Here is a 15,241-nt window from a genome sequence, read left to right as displayed (position 1 = left end):
TTTCTCATCAACCAAACGCACCATATTTTTTCTATCTACCTTTTAGAAAGCAAATGAAAATTCCGAACCCTATGTTTTCAATTTAAGCACACCAGCATCCAATTCCTTTACTTGAGTCAGCACTATAGCAACCAGACAAGTTTTCTTTTTTTCTGCTTCTTCTATTAAAACGGGGTGAAGTTCTATCCTCGATTGAATACCTCCGGTCCCGTATAATGAAAAAAATACATTAATCCAAATTTTCCATTTCTTTTCTTTTCTTTGCACTTTCTTGTCATCCAAATGAATGCACCGCATTTTTCTTAATAACCTTTTATAAACCAAAGCAAAATTTGAACTCCATATTTTCGACTTAAGTACAAAAATTTTCAATTTTCCTTCTTTCTCTACACCTCCTCAGCAACCAAACGGAGCATTTTCCTTTTTATTTATTCGAGTGAATTACCTTTCTCTTAGGAACTGAGAAAGTTGCTTATGCGAAATGCCGAGTTTGGTGAGAAATCCAACAGGGTCGATCCCTTTGTCTGCCTCGGCTTGGGGTTTCTTCTTCTTGGTCCGGTGTTGCTGTGGTTGCTCAGCGGCTGAGCATCTCCACCTATTTCTCCATTTTTTCTTCGGAAAGGGGACCCTATTACGAGCTCTGTTTTGGGATGAAAAAGGAAGAGAAGAGGCGTTTGGATGGCAAGAAAATTGAGTTGGAAGAGAAAGTGAAGTCATCGTGAAGAGAGAATGAGAACTACTCCCCAAGATAAGAGGCGGGTTCTGGAACTTTAAAGCCAAGGTTTATGAGTTAACTCGCACAACTCGCTGTCACCGTGTTCTAGTACGATTCCGAGTCAAAACGGTATGTTTCTCTTTTCATGTTTCTGACTTTCTTCTTCTGTCTTACGAAAATGGAAAGAATTAAGGGTGAACATAACGGAAAAATAATTCATTTTAAACAGAAATGGCCTTTTGTTATTTCAAATATTTACATATAGATTTATTTTTTTTTAAATATTCAGTAACTATTTTTAAAAACAGTTCTAAAAAATAGTTTTTGAAATTCTCTAATATTTTATAAAACAAAATTCTATTTAAAAACTTGAAATATTTTTAATCTATTTTTAATATTTTTTAAATATATTTTAAAAATAACTTTTATATCCAATATTTTATTTGTAATTATCTTACATATTTGTATAATTATTTTATAAAATAATTATGAGAAAACAAACAAAAACAATTAAAAGATATTATTTAAAAACACCTTTAAAAATATAAAATATAAAATAATTTTTTATTATCAAATTTGTTTTTTTTTATAAATATATATATATATACATTCTCCAAAACAATTACCAAACACATCGTTGTATTTTCATCGAAATAGAATGGTATAATCTTTTAGTACATGCTCTTTAATATAAAGTATAATTAAAAGTTTTAATATATTTATTTGATATTAATGAACTTTAATTTCCATTGCCAAGAAAATAATTAGAAATTTATATAATTAAAAAAAATACAATAATACTATTGAGTTTTAAAATATATTAATTTCATCAGGGCATTAAAAGAGTATTTGCAAATTAATCAATTTATTTCTCAAGGAGAATCATATGGTGTGATCTTTCAGGAAATTTTAAAATATTTATGCTTAAAGGTTGCATATATTTTATGTGTCCGGGCTATAAGTCTAAATTTATCCAAAATTTAAATTCAACATAAATTTATTTAGATTCAATTTTTTTAATATGATATTTCAAATTTATTTTATTTATTTTAAATTTTTATATACAAATTAAATAAATTTAAAATATATAAAATTTTAATTTCCTTTTATATTTTTCATAATAAAACCTGAACTTATATTTGTTAACATTTTTTTTCTTTTCTTAATACTCTTGCACCACACATAATTCGAAAGTAGAAGAAAGAAAGAAAAACCGGAACAAAATAAAAAAATAAATTTAAAATTAATAAATTATTTTTATATATTACTTTAAACTTATTTTACTTATTTTAAATTTTTCATATGAAATTTAATTTAAAAACGTACAATTTTATAAATAATTTTAATTGTATTTAATTTTCTCTTATATTTTTCATGATAATACCAAATCTAAAAAAATAAAAATAAATTTTCTCAACTTTTTTTAAGTATTATAAATCTATTTTTTGCTTTATCTTTCTTCACTCTCTCTATTTTTTTTTTTTTATACTTTTTCCTCTTTATTTTCTTTTTCTCAAATTTTCCGAAACCAATCATAGCCTTGGAGTGCAGATGAAATAATATAAGATGAATGAATGATATTGACATCAAATAATATCACAGAAGAAAGTGGGCTTTTACATATTATAAATTTATTTTTTGTTTTATTTTCTTTCACCTTTTCTTTTCTTATTCATTTCCTCTTTATTTTCTTTTTCGTAAATTTTCCCGAAAACCAAACATATTTGAGTGCAGATGAAATAATATGAGATGAATGAATGATATCAACATCAAATATTATTGCACAAGAGAGTGGACTCTTGCCAGGAGCATTGGAGTTTAAAGATTACATAAACAAAAGTGTGAAACTGGGAGGCTGCTAATTCTGTTCTTTCTTAGGATACTCCCTTGGTCCAAATATGGTTGATCCAATTCTCACATTGGTGCTGCCCATTTCAATCTACAGAAATCAGAAACTTACATTCATTAATGCTCTGGAACTTCAAGAAGATCTAAAAAATGATTCAAGACAACTCCAAAAAGAATGTGTTTTTGTTGTTAGTGTAGTTGGGAAACAAAAGAAGAAACAGATGTATGTGACAGAAAACATATGGGAAACATGCAGCAGGGAAATGGAATTCAATGAAAACCTAATAAGGAACTTTGGTAAAACAGCTGGGAAATCTTAAGATGATACTATGGAGAAAAGCAAGAGGTGTTGTTTACAGATCATTAGAAGGAAGGTATGGGAAAACATTTCTGATTTGAATTCAAGAGATTATTGCAGTAAAAAATTCCGAAGCCCACAAAAATGTCCAACGCACTTCACAGGCGTTTCTGAAACAACTCCCAAGCATTTCTGAACAAAACAGAGGCGTTTACAAAATGGTTTCATGAAAAGTTCAAAGGTTTCATCCCTACCAAAGACAGTTGGCAAATAGCTATGATGTAATTCAATCACGGTATATTTCTCAAGGAGTCCAAATTCCAGGAAATATGATAGTTCAAGGTGCGATAGAGTTTTCATTTGAGTCTTAACTACTAGATCATAGCAAAGAAGTTTATTGCTATAGTATGTAGCTATTAAGCTTGAACCCAGAATAGGGTCTTGCTTACCGCTTGCTCAAAGTCACCAGACATGCCCATTGACAGCTCGCACTGCTCCTCTGCCATTCCAAGAGCTTTACAAACCTCAATTCTACAGTTCAATAGTCTCTGTTGCATCACAGTACATGAAATAATACCTCAGAAAAATAAATAATAAATAAACACAGATCACGGAAATGAAATGATTTGATTTTGATTTCCACAAAATGGAATTTGTCATATTAGATGGAGGCAGCACCAACATCAACAGACTCACAATTAAAGAAAAAGGAAATCATATTAGTTATTGAAATCCCATATGTCAGTGTCAAGAAAAGCAAATGGATTTATGTCCATCATATGAGAAACAAAATTCATCTCATTTCAAATGCTGAGTAACAAGATAACATGAGTTCATTTTCCCATGGTGCCCAAATAAGTGCAAGATTATCACCCTGAAGTTCTCTGGAGTTGATGAATAGTCTGGCATCCCTATTGTCATTAAACCAGAAAACTCGAGATTGGGGCAGCCTAGCTTAACATGTTTAGCTAGCTCCACACAACCTGATGGCTCAACTCCAGATTTTGCTGCCATAAACATCACATTAATCAATGAACTGATTAAAATCAAATCTGCAGAGAAAGGAGCTAATCAGCATTAGGACAACAATGCTACTTTGCAGCTGACCACAAGTACATTAGCCTGGATATTTTGGCTGCCTGACAACTACCAAGGAAAAATTAGTTCTGTGGTGAGAATGATCAGGAAATGGTGACATAGGCATGAAGAATTACAAAAAACTTAAATAACTTTTGTAGAATTGTAGAATACTTGGAACCATCAAATACAGAGAAAAACAAAATATTTGAGCGTAACACTGATCCAATTCACAGTATGAAATATATATATATATATTGCTAGCCAAATAGAACAGGTTGTCTAATGCGATCATGCTAGCCATGCTGCCCAAGGTGGTAACTTACTGAAAGTTATGGATCTGTAAATGAGCATGTACATCACAACATCTCAAAAATACATCATTTACTTTCTGGAAGCAAGGAAACTCAGTAATGGAAGAGCAATATGTTACAATTAGTTGACCTGTGATTCTCGAGAATAAACCAAACCCACTTACAAGTTAAGGATGATGAAAATAATAATTTTATGATGTAGGTGGGAGAGAGACAGAAAGTTAAAGAAACATAATATCTGATGTTTCAGGCAAAGCCCATCATCCAGTGTTATTATCATTTTGTTTGGTTCTTGGAAAATTTGAGGGAAAATACTAAGGAAAGAAAATAAAGATGAAGTAGAGGGAAAGAAAAAATGAAAGAAAATGAAAAATAAATTATTTTTATATACTTCTTCAAGCTCATTTCACTTATTTTTCCTTTTCTATATAAAGAATAAATAATTAAAAACGTATGAGTTTTTAACTAATTTTAATTATATTTGATTTTCTTTTCATATTTTTCATGATAAATTAAGCATGAGAAAATCATTTTTCATTAACAAATTTTTATTTTCTTGATACTTTCCAGGAACCAAACATAGCCAATGGAGTATTGGTTTTGATTTTACTCACATACTTCTCCACTAGTATTCACTTGAACCAAAACCTTCAAAGGCTTCCTTCTGATGCCTGAAACCACACGATCAAGCTGATTTGCAATCTGTTAATCACGTGGAACAATTTAAAGCATTACCATCATAAGCAACCAGCCTAAAGAACTGTTACAAGATCATTCGGTTTTCACTAAGGCCACTAAACTTGTTATCTGGACCTTCTGCAGGTATATGAATGAATCCACTGCATGGATATTATGCTTATATTAGTTAAGCATCCATGGCCCAGAGACAAGCCAGCAAATTTTACCTACCACAGGTCAGGTCGTACATGACGTCCTGTGGTGATATATTCCCTTTCCAGAATAAAATGGAAGTAAAGAACTTTCTAAAATCATTGTAGGTAATGATATAAGTGATTACCTTCTCATTATCTACACCTTCAACCATGGCAAGATTGGGGACTGCAGCTGCAAGTATGAACTAAAGATTTAACATCCAGCATAATCCTCCCCCATGAGCAAAAACAATGAAAAGACTTGGAACAAGCCAGAAAAATTGTCTCATGACATATCCAAAATATGCACATGCACAGACATCTAAATCATTTGCTAGAAACATTCTAAAGTGTCATTGGAAATATCAAATCCACCAAAGTGAACCAACAAGTAGAGAGTCAATATTTTCAATAATATCGGTTTTACACCAATAAAATTTTAAATTGTAGTTGAAACACGAAAAATTGAGAAATGCTAAGGACATTGCCACTCCAAGCATAGTAACAAGTTCCGATTTTCAAGAATTATTTTATAACACCCACTTCTCCCGTATAGATATTGGCCGGTCTGAGCCTAATGAACCCTCATACCTTTAAAATGCATTTACCCGGTTAGCAAAAGTCCACAAGATATACAGTACTAGGAACTTCTTCCCCTAATCTTATATCACAAACAATTCCATCCTTAGGATTTAATCCTGAATCAAAAAGTAAACTCAGGAAGGATTCTAAAAGCAAAAAAAGAACTTATGTAAGAAGATCAGCGGATGCTTTGCCATTGCACAATAAAAGCTTAACTTGGCAAAGCCTTTAACCTTGCCTTCTTGGGGGTACTATAAAAATTCCTTTTTCACCACTCTAACATACTACAAGTTCTCAGAAATTCATATATTAAACTGATTGGGTTTTCTTGTTGTAATAAGCTAATATTCGAGTTGGGAGTTTGTTAAAGTTGGTTACAGGTTACAAACCATCACCATGCTCCTGATATAAAGCCTTCTTGTATTTCTTCCAAGATTGATTAGAAATTGAGAAAGTTATTCTTGCAGCCCTTTTTTTTTTTTTTTTCCTGATATCATATTCATGAGATGCCTACCAAAGGTTTTACACTAGCTTCCACCAATCATTATGCCATAACCTTCCTCCTTTCTCCGGACTTGGATCCAGCATTGCGAAAAATAACACACTAAATATTACACAACCGGAGTTCCATCCAATATTGGGGAATCGCAGTTATTCACTGGGCATAGATTCATAGCAATTCACACTGGAATCAACACATTTCACAGCATTCAGGATATTTTATAATAATACGAACAAGTACCCAATAAATTCATGGTCCATTTCTTTGATAAAAAATCAAGATAAATTCAGGAACTTGAACCCCACAACTCTAAAACATGCTCAACCAGATAAATCAGACGAAAACAACCAATTTTGGAACATACCCAGAAGCGGTTTCACTTTATTGCTCTGCAAATGCCCAATAAAATGCCATTCAATGTCCTCTGGAAGCTGTACACACCACAGCAACCCACATGAATACACACGTATATGTACAAATACATATACATACATACGCAAGTGCAAACCTATAGAGAGACCTGTGGTGCTTTTTCGTTTATCTCTTGAACGTAGTTTTCGCCAAAACAACGGTGACCGGCGTCGTAGACTTGCCGGATGAGAGAGACTGGTTTGGTTTTTGAGACAGCCACAACGCGGACCTGATCGGACCGGCGACCGGACCTCTCTGCCGCTTGACGGACACGGAGCATAGCGGACCGGAGAGCTGTGACGGCGAGGCCTTCCATGGCCGGAGCAGCCATGCCAGAGTCCTCAAATAACTGTTTCTTTTTTATTTTTTAATTTCCTCTGTGGTTTTGGGAATTTTAATGGTATTTCAGGGATGAAAGGGCAAATATAGAAGAATATACGGGAATTTTGTTAATTTTCATAGATTTTGAAAGGTTAAACAAGAATTTTCCTGTATTTGTTATCATTGTGTCCCACAAATTGTGGAGTTCAAATAAAACCCACACGAGGGTCCAATAAAGATATTATCTACTTTGTATCCATCTTACTGTTTTAAAACATTTAGGTGGTGTTTGTTTTTTTGGCTTTTTACTAAAAACCATTTAATTTTAGAATTTAGGTTGTTTGTTTTTTTACTTTTTCATAACTTATTATAAACTTTTTACTAAATAGAAAAAGCCAAAATATATGACTTTTTCTAAATAGAAAAAATAATACAATAGTTTTTTTTTACTTTTTAATACTTAATATAAATAAAATACTACAAAAACAAACAACTTAATATTTAATACTATTAAGTATTAAGGTTCTATTTAGAATTAAGTAAAAAAACAAACACCACCTTAGTCAAATTAGACCACTTACATATAATAATATAGATATTATTTACTTTGTATCGATCTTACGGTTTTAAAACACCTAATTGAATCACTTGCATATGATAATATAAATATTATCTGCTTTGTATCGATCTTACGATTTTAAAACACCTTTATATAATTAAGAAAAATCATATTTATATATAACATTAAAAAAAAATTTTCTTATATGATATGAGATATCACAACTCATTTATGATTTATTTTTTAGATTGTTCTAAAAAATAATTATATAAATATAGATAATTATTGAAATAAAATACAATATATAAAAATTATTTTTTTAAATTTAAAAATAATAAATTAAAAATATTTCAAAATTTTAAATAAGCTTTTATTTGAAAATATTATAATTTTTTTTAAAAAAAAATTACTTTTAAAAACTAGACTGAGTTTAAATCCATGTGAACTGAGTTCAAATGGAAATTTCCCTTTATAGCAGTAAATTGGGGAATTCACAGCAAAACATGTGGTGGTTTAGCAATTTCATGGACTTTGGGGGTAGATTGTCAAATATCATACAACTTGACAATGTGTGGTCACTGGTCAGCGGTGTGGGTTGCTCCTTTGTCACTTGCTTTCTTCTTGAACAATTTTGAAATTTAAATTTTAGAATTCCATTTAGGTCAATTTGAATTTCATGCATGAAACTTTAACATAATTTTTGTAATTATTTCCTCCCTTCTCCTTTCATCAACATTTTTTTTCCCTTTAAAAATGATTAAAAAGCATATTAAATCACAGTGCCCGCCCTTTTATTTGGATGTCTTGCTGCATTACCAACACTACAATTTCATTGGATAAGGACCAAAAAACACAGGGGGAAAAATAAAAAGGAAACAAACACACCCTAAGAATTCCTTGAGATTTGACTCATAGGATATTCAAAAACCAATCATAATTAAATAAATTAGCAACCAAAAATTATTTTTAAATTCAACAATTGAAAATTTGAAAGGTAGGGTTGGGCACCCCTGAATGGCACAGAATCTTTCTTGGGAGTTATTATCCCTACACTTCTGCCTGTTCCAATTCAATTGCAAAACCCACTTCGCTCTACCCTCTCCATCCTAGTCCTTCAATTACATACTTCTCTTTATAGAGGCGGTCCTCCATCAGGAGCTCCTCCGCCGCCAGTAGGAGCTCCTCCGCCGCCAGTAGGAGCTCCTCCGCCGCCAGTAGGAGCTCCTCCGCCAGTAGGGGCTCCTCCGCCAGTAGGGGCTCCTCCTCCAGTAGGGGCTCCTCCGCCACCTGGTGCACCAGCTTGTTGTTTGGTGGCATCCTTGTCCTTTTTCTTCTGCTTTAGGAATTTTACCCAAGTACAGATCTCAAAGACTAAAGTGATGGAAGCCAAAGCCCCAAGCACTCCAATGTACACCCATTTCCAGGTTTTGTCAGGCTTCAAGATGGCAATCCCCTGAAATATATTTACAGATATCAAGGCCAGAAGCGAGTACCCCAGGAAGTGGTGGTACATGTCCCAGTACTTCCTATATTCATCCTTTGTCTCTGGCTTCAATCTCAACGCCAACATCTAAAAACAACAGTATCCACAGTCTGTCATCATTTCATAATCAAACCCCCAAAAAATGACTACAAACTGATACTTACTTGTAAGCTTGTGAAGGTGAATATGAATATTGCGAGGATTCGATGAATGCGGAAGGTGTAGTATCTAGAGGAGTGTCCCAGCACCAGGCCAATGGCCCACCCGATTGTGCCCAGAGTGTACCCAATAATTTGTATGTAGATATGAGCTAAGAACCAGTATGTGTTTTTAAAGGGAAATTTCCTGAAGTACCTCGCCACGATCACGCCCATGGGTAGCAGAGTCCCCCACCCCACAATGTTCAGAATCCCATGAACCTGTAGAGTGCTCAAAAATGTAAAAGCTCATCTGATCAAACTACCCAATTACTTCAAAAAATCTTACCGTTCTTAGGTGACGCCGGTGCTGTCCGACGCTGTGGCCTTCCCCGGTGTTCAAGTTTATGGTCTCGGTACTATCAACGTTCTGGAGGGTGGTCGGGTGCATCTTGGGCTCATTCCCATCGACCTTAGCCCCAACTTGCCACACATGATGGAGGTCCGTAATGTTGTATTCAGAAGGGAGAGTTACTGTTGCAGATATTACCACGAGCTCTGTTTGGTTGATGAAGATTTTCCTGTTACTAAACAACACATCATTATCATCATGAAGCTCGGACGGAAGCAACTGGCAGCCGAGCTTAGTGCCACTAGTGATGTTGTAAGTGTTCACCATTAGGCTCCCATTTGGGTTCTTAATGCCTATGATGGCTCTTGTCCCGACCATCTGTGGCCTCTTCCCAGGGTTCACACCCCAGGCCAGCCACCCCTCGTCGTTATCCAGCCTTGCGCCGAAGAAGATATCGATGGACTTATTCTTAAGAATAGTCCAACCGAATTCAGCCTTTAGAGTTGTCAACTTCTGGCATTTTGGCTTGTTTCTTCCATTTCCATTGGTGATCATCAATTCGAATTGCTCACTGCATTGGGTGCTGGCTTGGGCAGTGGAGGTGGTGGTGGAGAGGAGGCAGAGAGTAGCCAATATTGGGAAGATGAGTAGTGGCTTAGGACAATTAGAAGAGTACATGTTCGACAGCTCTCCGTGTGTCTGATCTCTTCCAAGGCTTAGGACAGTTAGAAGAATAGTTGGTTTTATTACAAGTGGAACTTTATTTTATGCCATGCATAATCACTGGAGTTTAGTGCAAGTTATCCATATTGTTTGTTCCATACTTGGATTCTTTTCTTTATTTGGTCGATCACCTCACCCACCTCTACTTCTCCCCAGTCCCTACTTGCACAGCGCTTTCGGAAAGAAACCCATTGCCCTTTTGGCTCCACACTCATCCCTTAGGCGCTTTGTTATCACTATACATCCTAATCCATATGTTTGGTTCTTAAAAATTTGAGGGAAAATGGGCCGTAAATAAAAAATAATAAAAAATAAAATTATTTTTATATATATTTTTTCAAATTCATTTAACATATTTCTTCCCTCCTATATAAAAATTAAATAATTTAAAATATATATAAATTTTAAACTAGTTTTAATCATTTTTTATTTTTTATATTTTTTAAAAGTCCAAACGCAGCCTTCAAAATGAGGACAGAGCCTTCGTGACAAACCCGAGGCTATAAGACGATCGAGTTAAAGCCGCAGGGTTGGTCCAGGCTTGATGAAGAAAGCAGGGAAGGAGGGAGGGGTCACAAAAGTCATGAATTGCCTCAAAAGAAAATGCCTTGATGCAATTGCTTTAATTTTGATTGCGCCCAACATTAGTGAATCATTCTTGTCCTTATATTGTAGGGAAAAAAAATGGTAATCAAAATGTACGGAATATGTTAAAATATGCCGTAAAAAAATTTATGGCAATGTCCACGAAACAAAACTTTTTATTAGATTTTGATGATCTGGTCTAAAAATCAATTGATATCCATTGATGATAAATTAATCATTTTCTAACATTGGATCACTATCATTCGGATGACTCATTTTAAGATTAAGAGCGTCATTATTACACTAACAATTCTTCCTTCAATATGACATTCTCCTGAAATTAACCTATAACATTTAACTTTGATACCATTTTTTTGATTGGGTTTTAACCCTTATCTTTGAAAACCAATCGGTGTTTAGGAAGGATAGATTAAATATTTCGATATTTGAATAATTCATTTTTGAACGGAAGTGTCAAGGATATAAGATGAGTTCATATTCTTATGTAGAAGTCTCTATTTTTGGTTAGTCGTTGAATCCATGATGTACAACATATGGACATGCGATGTCGGCTGCCAGCACCCCTGCTTGGCTTGCCAATAATGGTAAGCAAAAAGCAATAAAGGGGTGATTGATAAGTTTGAAGGAGTCGTGTCTCACGTTTTGTGCTTTACCAGTTTACCCAGCAAAGGAAGAAATCCTCTATACATTTGCTTTGCTTTGCTATAACATGCTATATTCTTGACACTACTTTAACTTTCTCCTTTTTTTCTCTTTATAGTATTCCCATTAAGCTTGGATGGGTGTCCGAACGCACAGCACCAGGCTCCAGGCGTACTTGAGAGGCATCATCTTTTGAAAATGCTTCACACCTTTTGGAGCACAAAATGAACGTTGCAGACCCCCCACCAGCCTAAATTGTCAGATATTTATTTTTTTATTTTTTTGGGTTTGTTTGTATCATGCATATGCTCCCATGTGAGATTAATTCCCTCAAAATTTGACCGAATCCCAAAAGCATGGAAGAGGGTGCAAGCTTTTAGGTTATATTTGAGTTTAGAAAATGGTGAGCAAAGAAAACGATTTAAAACAAAGCCCGAGAGAATATGAAAATAAAAAAGAAAAGAGGGGAAAATATCATAAAGAGATTTTTTTTTTCTCATTAATTTGGAACGGGTATAGAAAGTTTGGGAAACTTATGAGCATGTATGGCCATGTGATTTAAAAATAGAAAACCCTTTTTAAAATTTTCTAACATTGTTTGCCTGTTGTTATCTCGAAATAATTTTTAAAAATAAAGTGAAATAAATAATAATTCTTAAAGAACAAGTAGAAGTTATTTTCATCGGCTTTTAAAAATAAAAGAAAAATTATTTTTAAAAATAGAAAATTATTTTTTATATTTTTTAACATTATTTGACTATTATTCTCTAGAAATAATTTTTAAAAATAAAGTGAAATAAAGAATAATTTTTTTAAAAATAAGTAAAAGTTGTTTAAAGCAATTTTTAAAAACAAAAAGAAAATATGGGCTCATTTGACCATTTTTTTTAAATTTGTTTTTAAAAACTGTTTTTAAGTTAAAAGAGTAAAGAATAGTTTTTAAAAACAAGTTTTAAAAAATATGATTAAATTGAGATTTTTATTTTTGAAAAACTTAGGGTTATTTGACAAAATTTTCAAAAATAGTTTTAAGAATAATTTTCAAATACAATTCTCTTATATTTTTTGGAATAAAAATCTTTTTGGTAATTTGAAATGTTTTCAACTTGTTTTTTTTTTTTATATATTTCTAAATATCTTTTAAAACTAACTTTTTTCTAAAGTGTTTTATTTATTTTTTATTATATTCTATATTCATACAATTATTTTTTAGAACAATTAAAATATGCTTTCAAAAAATGCCTTAAAACCTTGTTGTAGAAACAATTAAAAACCAAAAGTATTTTTTTATCCCAAAAAACAAAAAACTATTATTGAAAAGTATAGTTTCAAACATAACCTTAATTTTTATATTTCAATTGTTTCATGGATAATTAAAATAGAGAATTTTTTTTCCCCAAACTCTCTAGAATTAAATCAAATATATACCACCTTAAGTTTGGGAGCAAAAAAAAAAAAAAAAAAAAACATATTTTTCAAAACAAATTCTTAGAATTTAAAGAATACCAAAATTTCTTTTAATGACTTAAGTCATGTTTGATGACCGTTTTCGAAAATAAAATAATGAAAAATAGTTTTTGGGAGTAATTTTTGAAAATTGTTCTCTAATATTTGTAGAATAAAAGTCTATTTGGAAACCTAAAATATTTTTAACATGTTTTAATATTTTAAAAATGATTTTTATATCAAATATTTTATTTTTAATCATTTTATATGTTTATATAATTATTTTTTACAACAACTCTTAAAAAACAAGTAAAAATAATATAAAATAATTAAAAAATATTTTATGAAAATATCCTATTTTTTATTTTTAAGAACAGAAAGTAGAAAATAATTTTTTTATTATGGAACATATTTTTGTATTTTTTGTTCTGACGCATAGAACACTGTTCTTAAAACTAGATCCAAACAAGTCTTAATAAAATTGAAAATTTGAAATTCACATCAAATTTTATTTTTGTATAGCCTTTGCTAATCTTGGGAATTAATGTTAACTTAGACGAGTAGTTAAAGTCATCTTCACAAAAGTGGATCGCTTTTAAAAATACAGGGAAAAGAAAAAAAAAAAAGATTGGTCTATTTTTGCTTTGTCATTCCATAGGCAAACATGAAGTGGAATCTCCATTGATACGAGATTTTCTCAAATTCGAGATTTTTTCTTCTCCCTATTTCCCATCATTAGAGTGAAAATAAAAGGGAGATCGACAACTTACTTTTATTTCTTTACTTACAACTATATTCAAATTTTAAAATGTGATTTTCGTTAATCTTAAATTAAAAAAAAAAGAACCAAACACACCCTACAATTTGTATTAATTAGTCATTATATGTATTTGTAATGCTTAATGTCGGATTGAATCTTATTTTTAAAATATTTTTTTATATAAAATGTTCAATTTTTTTTAATAAAAAATAGAACATTTTATATAAAAAAAAATATAAATTTATCTCACATCTTTAAAAATTCTTATTGTATCTTTTATAAAAATTACTAATATTTTATTATTTTAAAAATAAAAATAAAAAGTATATCCAAATAGACAATTAATAAGGTTATATTTGATTCCTAAAGAGTATTAAAAAAAAAATGCTACGAAAAAATAGTTTTTTAATATTTGGTTAATTATGAAAAACATGAAAGAAAATCTAATATAATAAAATTAATTAAAAATTTATATATTTTAAATTTATTTAATCTTTATATAATAAATAAAAATAGGTTAAATGAATTTGAAGAAGCATTTAAAAATAATTTATTAATTTTGAATCTATTTTTTATTTTACTTCACTTTTTCTTTCCCTCTATTTTTTCTCTCTATGTTTTTTTCTTTTGCATTTTTCTACAAATTTTCTAGGAACCAAACATAAAAGTTATGTTTGATTGACATAAAATTTGAGAGAAAATGTAAAAGAAATAAAATACAATAAAATAAAATAAAAAAGTAAATGAAAGAAAAAGTGAATTAGGAAAAAAAAATTAAAAATAGATAAATTATTTTTATTTGTTACTTCAAATTCATTTTAGTTATTTTAACTCATCTATATAAAAATTAAATAATTTAAAATATATATAAGCTTTTAATTAGTTTTAATTATATTTGATTTTTTTCAATATTTTCCATCGGACAATCAAATATAAAAAACTAATTTTCCTTTAAATTTTTTTTCCTTAATATTTTCCGGAACCAAATAACCAAAAGCTTTGGAATAAGACATGCATCATACATTAAAGGGTGCAATAATATATGTTGGGGCAGATTCCAACATAGAAATGTTGGTTTGTATTTTCAATAGCATGTGCTTCAACCCATGCTTGGGTTATACAACTTAACTCCCAAGTCATCTTAAACTATTATTACCATATCATTGGTTATTGTAATCAGAATTTGAGACCCCCTTCCCAAGTCTTGCTCCCTTTAGACCAAAATTAATTCAAACTAGAATTTAGTAACCCACAAGGGTTGAACTAGAATTGGGAGGCCACTTGAGTTAGGCTTGGATTGACTTCTAAATAACAAACTTGGGTTGACTCCTCATTCCAATGGAGCCCACCCAAGTTGGATTTGGTTGACCCATTAATCCCATGTGAGTAGAGAAATAAGCCCACCAACTCTCCTAGATTTCCACTTCGATCTAGATCACATTGAGGGCCACTATTAATTAAACTTCTCATTAATCAGGTGATTATTTATTAATAGGAAGTCAAATTCTTTCAATTCCCTTATATTAATTTTGTTGTCAAAAGATCAATCCTAACTGTTTCTGTACTTCTCTTCTTTGACTGCAATTTACAAGT

General features: G+C 31.3%; 3 protein-coding genes across 4 annotated transcripts in view; all 3 read right to left on the bottom strand.

Annotated features, from left to right (window-relative positions):
- LOC100260732 (1,4-alpha-glucan-branching enzyme 3, chloroplastic/amyloplastic) overlaps nucleotides 1-764 on the bottom strand; it is a 36,742-nt gene extending 35,978 nt beyond the window's left edge. The window contains exon 1 of the mRNA XM_003634667.3: nucleotides 446-764. Coding sequence (XP_003634715.1) covers nucleotides 446-717 — 272 coding nt within the window. The 5' untranslated portion in view covers nucleotides 718-764. The remainder of the gene's footprint in view (nucleotides 1-445) is intronic.
- Nucleotides 765-2,473: 1,709 nt separating this feature from the next.
- LOC100255429 (uncharacterized) lies at nucleotides 2,474-7,021 on the bottom strand. 2 transcript variants are annotated; one of them, XM_010646183.3, is made up of 7 exons: nucleotides 6,729-7,021; nucleotides 6,573-6,639; nucleotides 5,271-5,317; nucleotides 4,867-4,954; nucleotides 3,735-3,913; nucleotides 3,311-3,409; nucleotides 2,474-2,654 (listed from the first exon to the last, which is right to left on the bottom strand). In XM_010646183.3, the coding sequence occupies exons 1-7, from the start codon at nucleotides 6,948-6,950 to the stop codon at nucleotides 2,574-2,576; spliced, it is 783 nt and encodes a 260-aa protein (XP_010644485.1). In that variant the 5' UTR covers nucleotides 6,951-7,021; the 3' UTR covers nucleotides 2,474-2,573. The 2 variants fall into 2 exon arrangements, with proteins under 2 accessions (XP_010644485.1, XP_002278892.1); XM_002278856.5 differs by having other exon boundaries at nucleotides 3,735-3,868.
- A 1,397-nt stretch (nucleotides 7,022-8,418) lies between these two features.
- LOC100265906 (cytochrome b561 and DOMON domain-containing protein At2g04850) lies at nucleotides 8,419-10,226 on the bottom strand. The gene is made up of 3 exons (XM_002277533.4): nucleotides 9,469-10,226; nucleotides 9,147-9,401; nucleotides 8,419-9,069 (listed from the first exon to the last, which is right to left on the bottom strand). Exons 1-3 carry the CDS (start codon nucleotides 10,147-10,149, stop codon nucleotides 8,632-8,634), a joined length of 1,374 nt encoding a protein of 457 aa, XP_002277569.1. The 5' UTR covers nucleotides 10,150-10,226; the 3' UTR covers nucleotides 8,419-8,631.
- Between the last annotated feature and the right edge of the window lie 5,015 nt (nucleotides 10,227-15,241).

The sequence above is a fragment of the Vitis vinifera genome, chromosome 19, assembly GCF_030704535.1.
Source record: "Vitis vinifera cultivar Pinot Noir 40024 chromosome 19, ASM3070453v1".
In the NCBI taxonomy this organism is placed as follows: Eukaryota; Viridiplantae; Streptophyta; class Magnoliopsida; order Vitales; family Vitaceae; genus Vitis; species Vitis vinifera.
Note: the sequence above shows the minus strand (reverse complement) of the source record. Positions and strands in the feature narration are given on the sequence as shown.

Coding starts and splice junctions, on each gene's coding strand:
- LOC100255429 (XM_010646183.3), bottom strand. CDS start 6,950: ATGGCTGCTCCGGCCATGGAAGGCCTCGCCGTCACAGCTCTCCGGTCC. Junction 3,914..4,866: donor GAATACTAGTGGAGAAGTAT/GTGAGTAAAATC, acceptor CTTTCTCTGCAG/ATTTGATTTTAATCAGTTCA. Junction 2,655..3,310: donor CTGGTGACTTTGAGCAAGCG/GTAAGCAAGACC, acceptor TGATTTCTGTAG/ATTGAAATGGGCAGCACCAA.
- LOC100265906 (XM_002277533.4), bottom strand. CDS start 10,149: ATGTACTCTTCTAATTGTCCTAAGCCACTACTCATCTTCCCAATATTG. Junction 9,402..9,468: donor ACCGGCGTCACCTAAGAACG/GTAAGATTTTTT, acceptor AGCACTCTACAG/GTTCATGGGATTCTGAACAT. Junction 9,070..9,146: donor TCACCTTCACAAGCTTACAA/GTAAGTATCAGT, acceptor TGTTGTTTTTAG/ATGTTGGCGTTGAGATTGAA.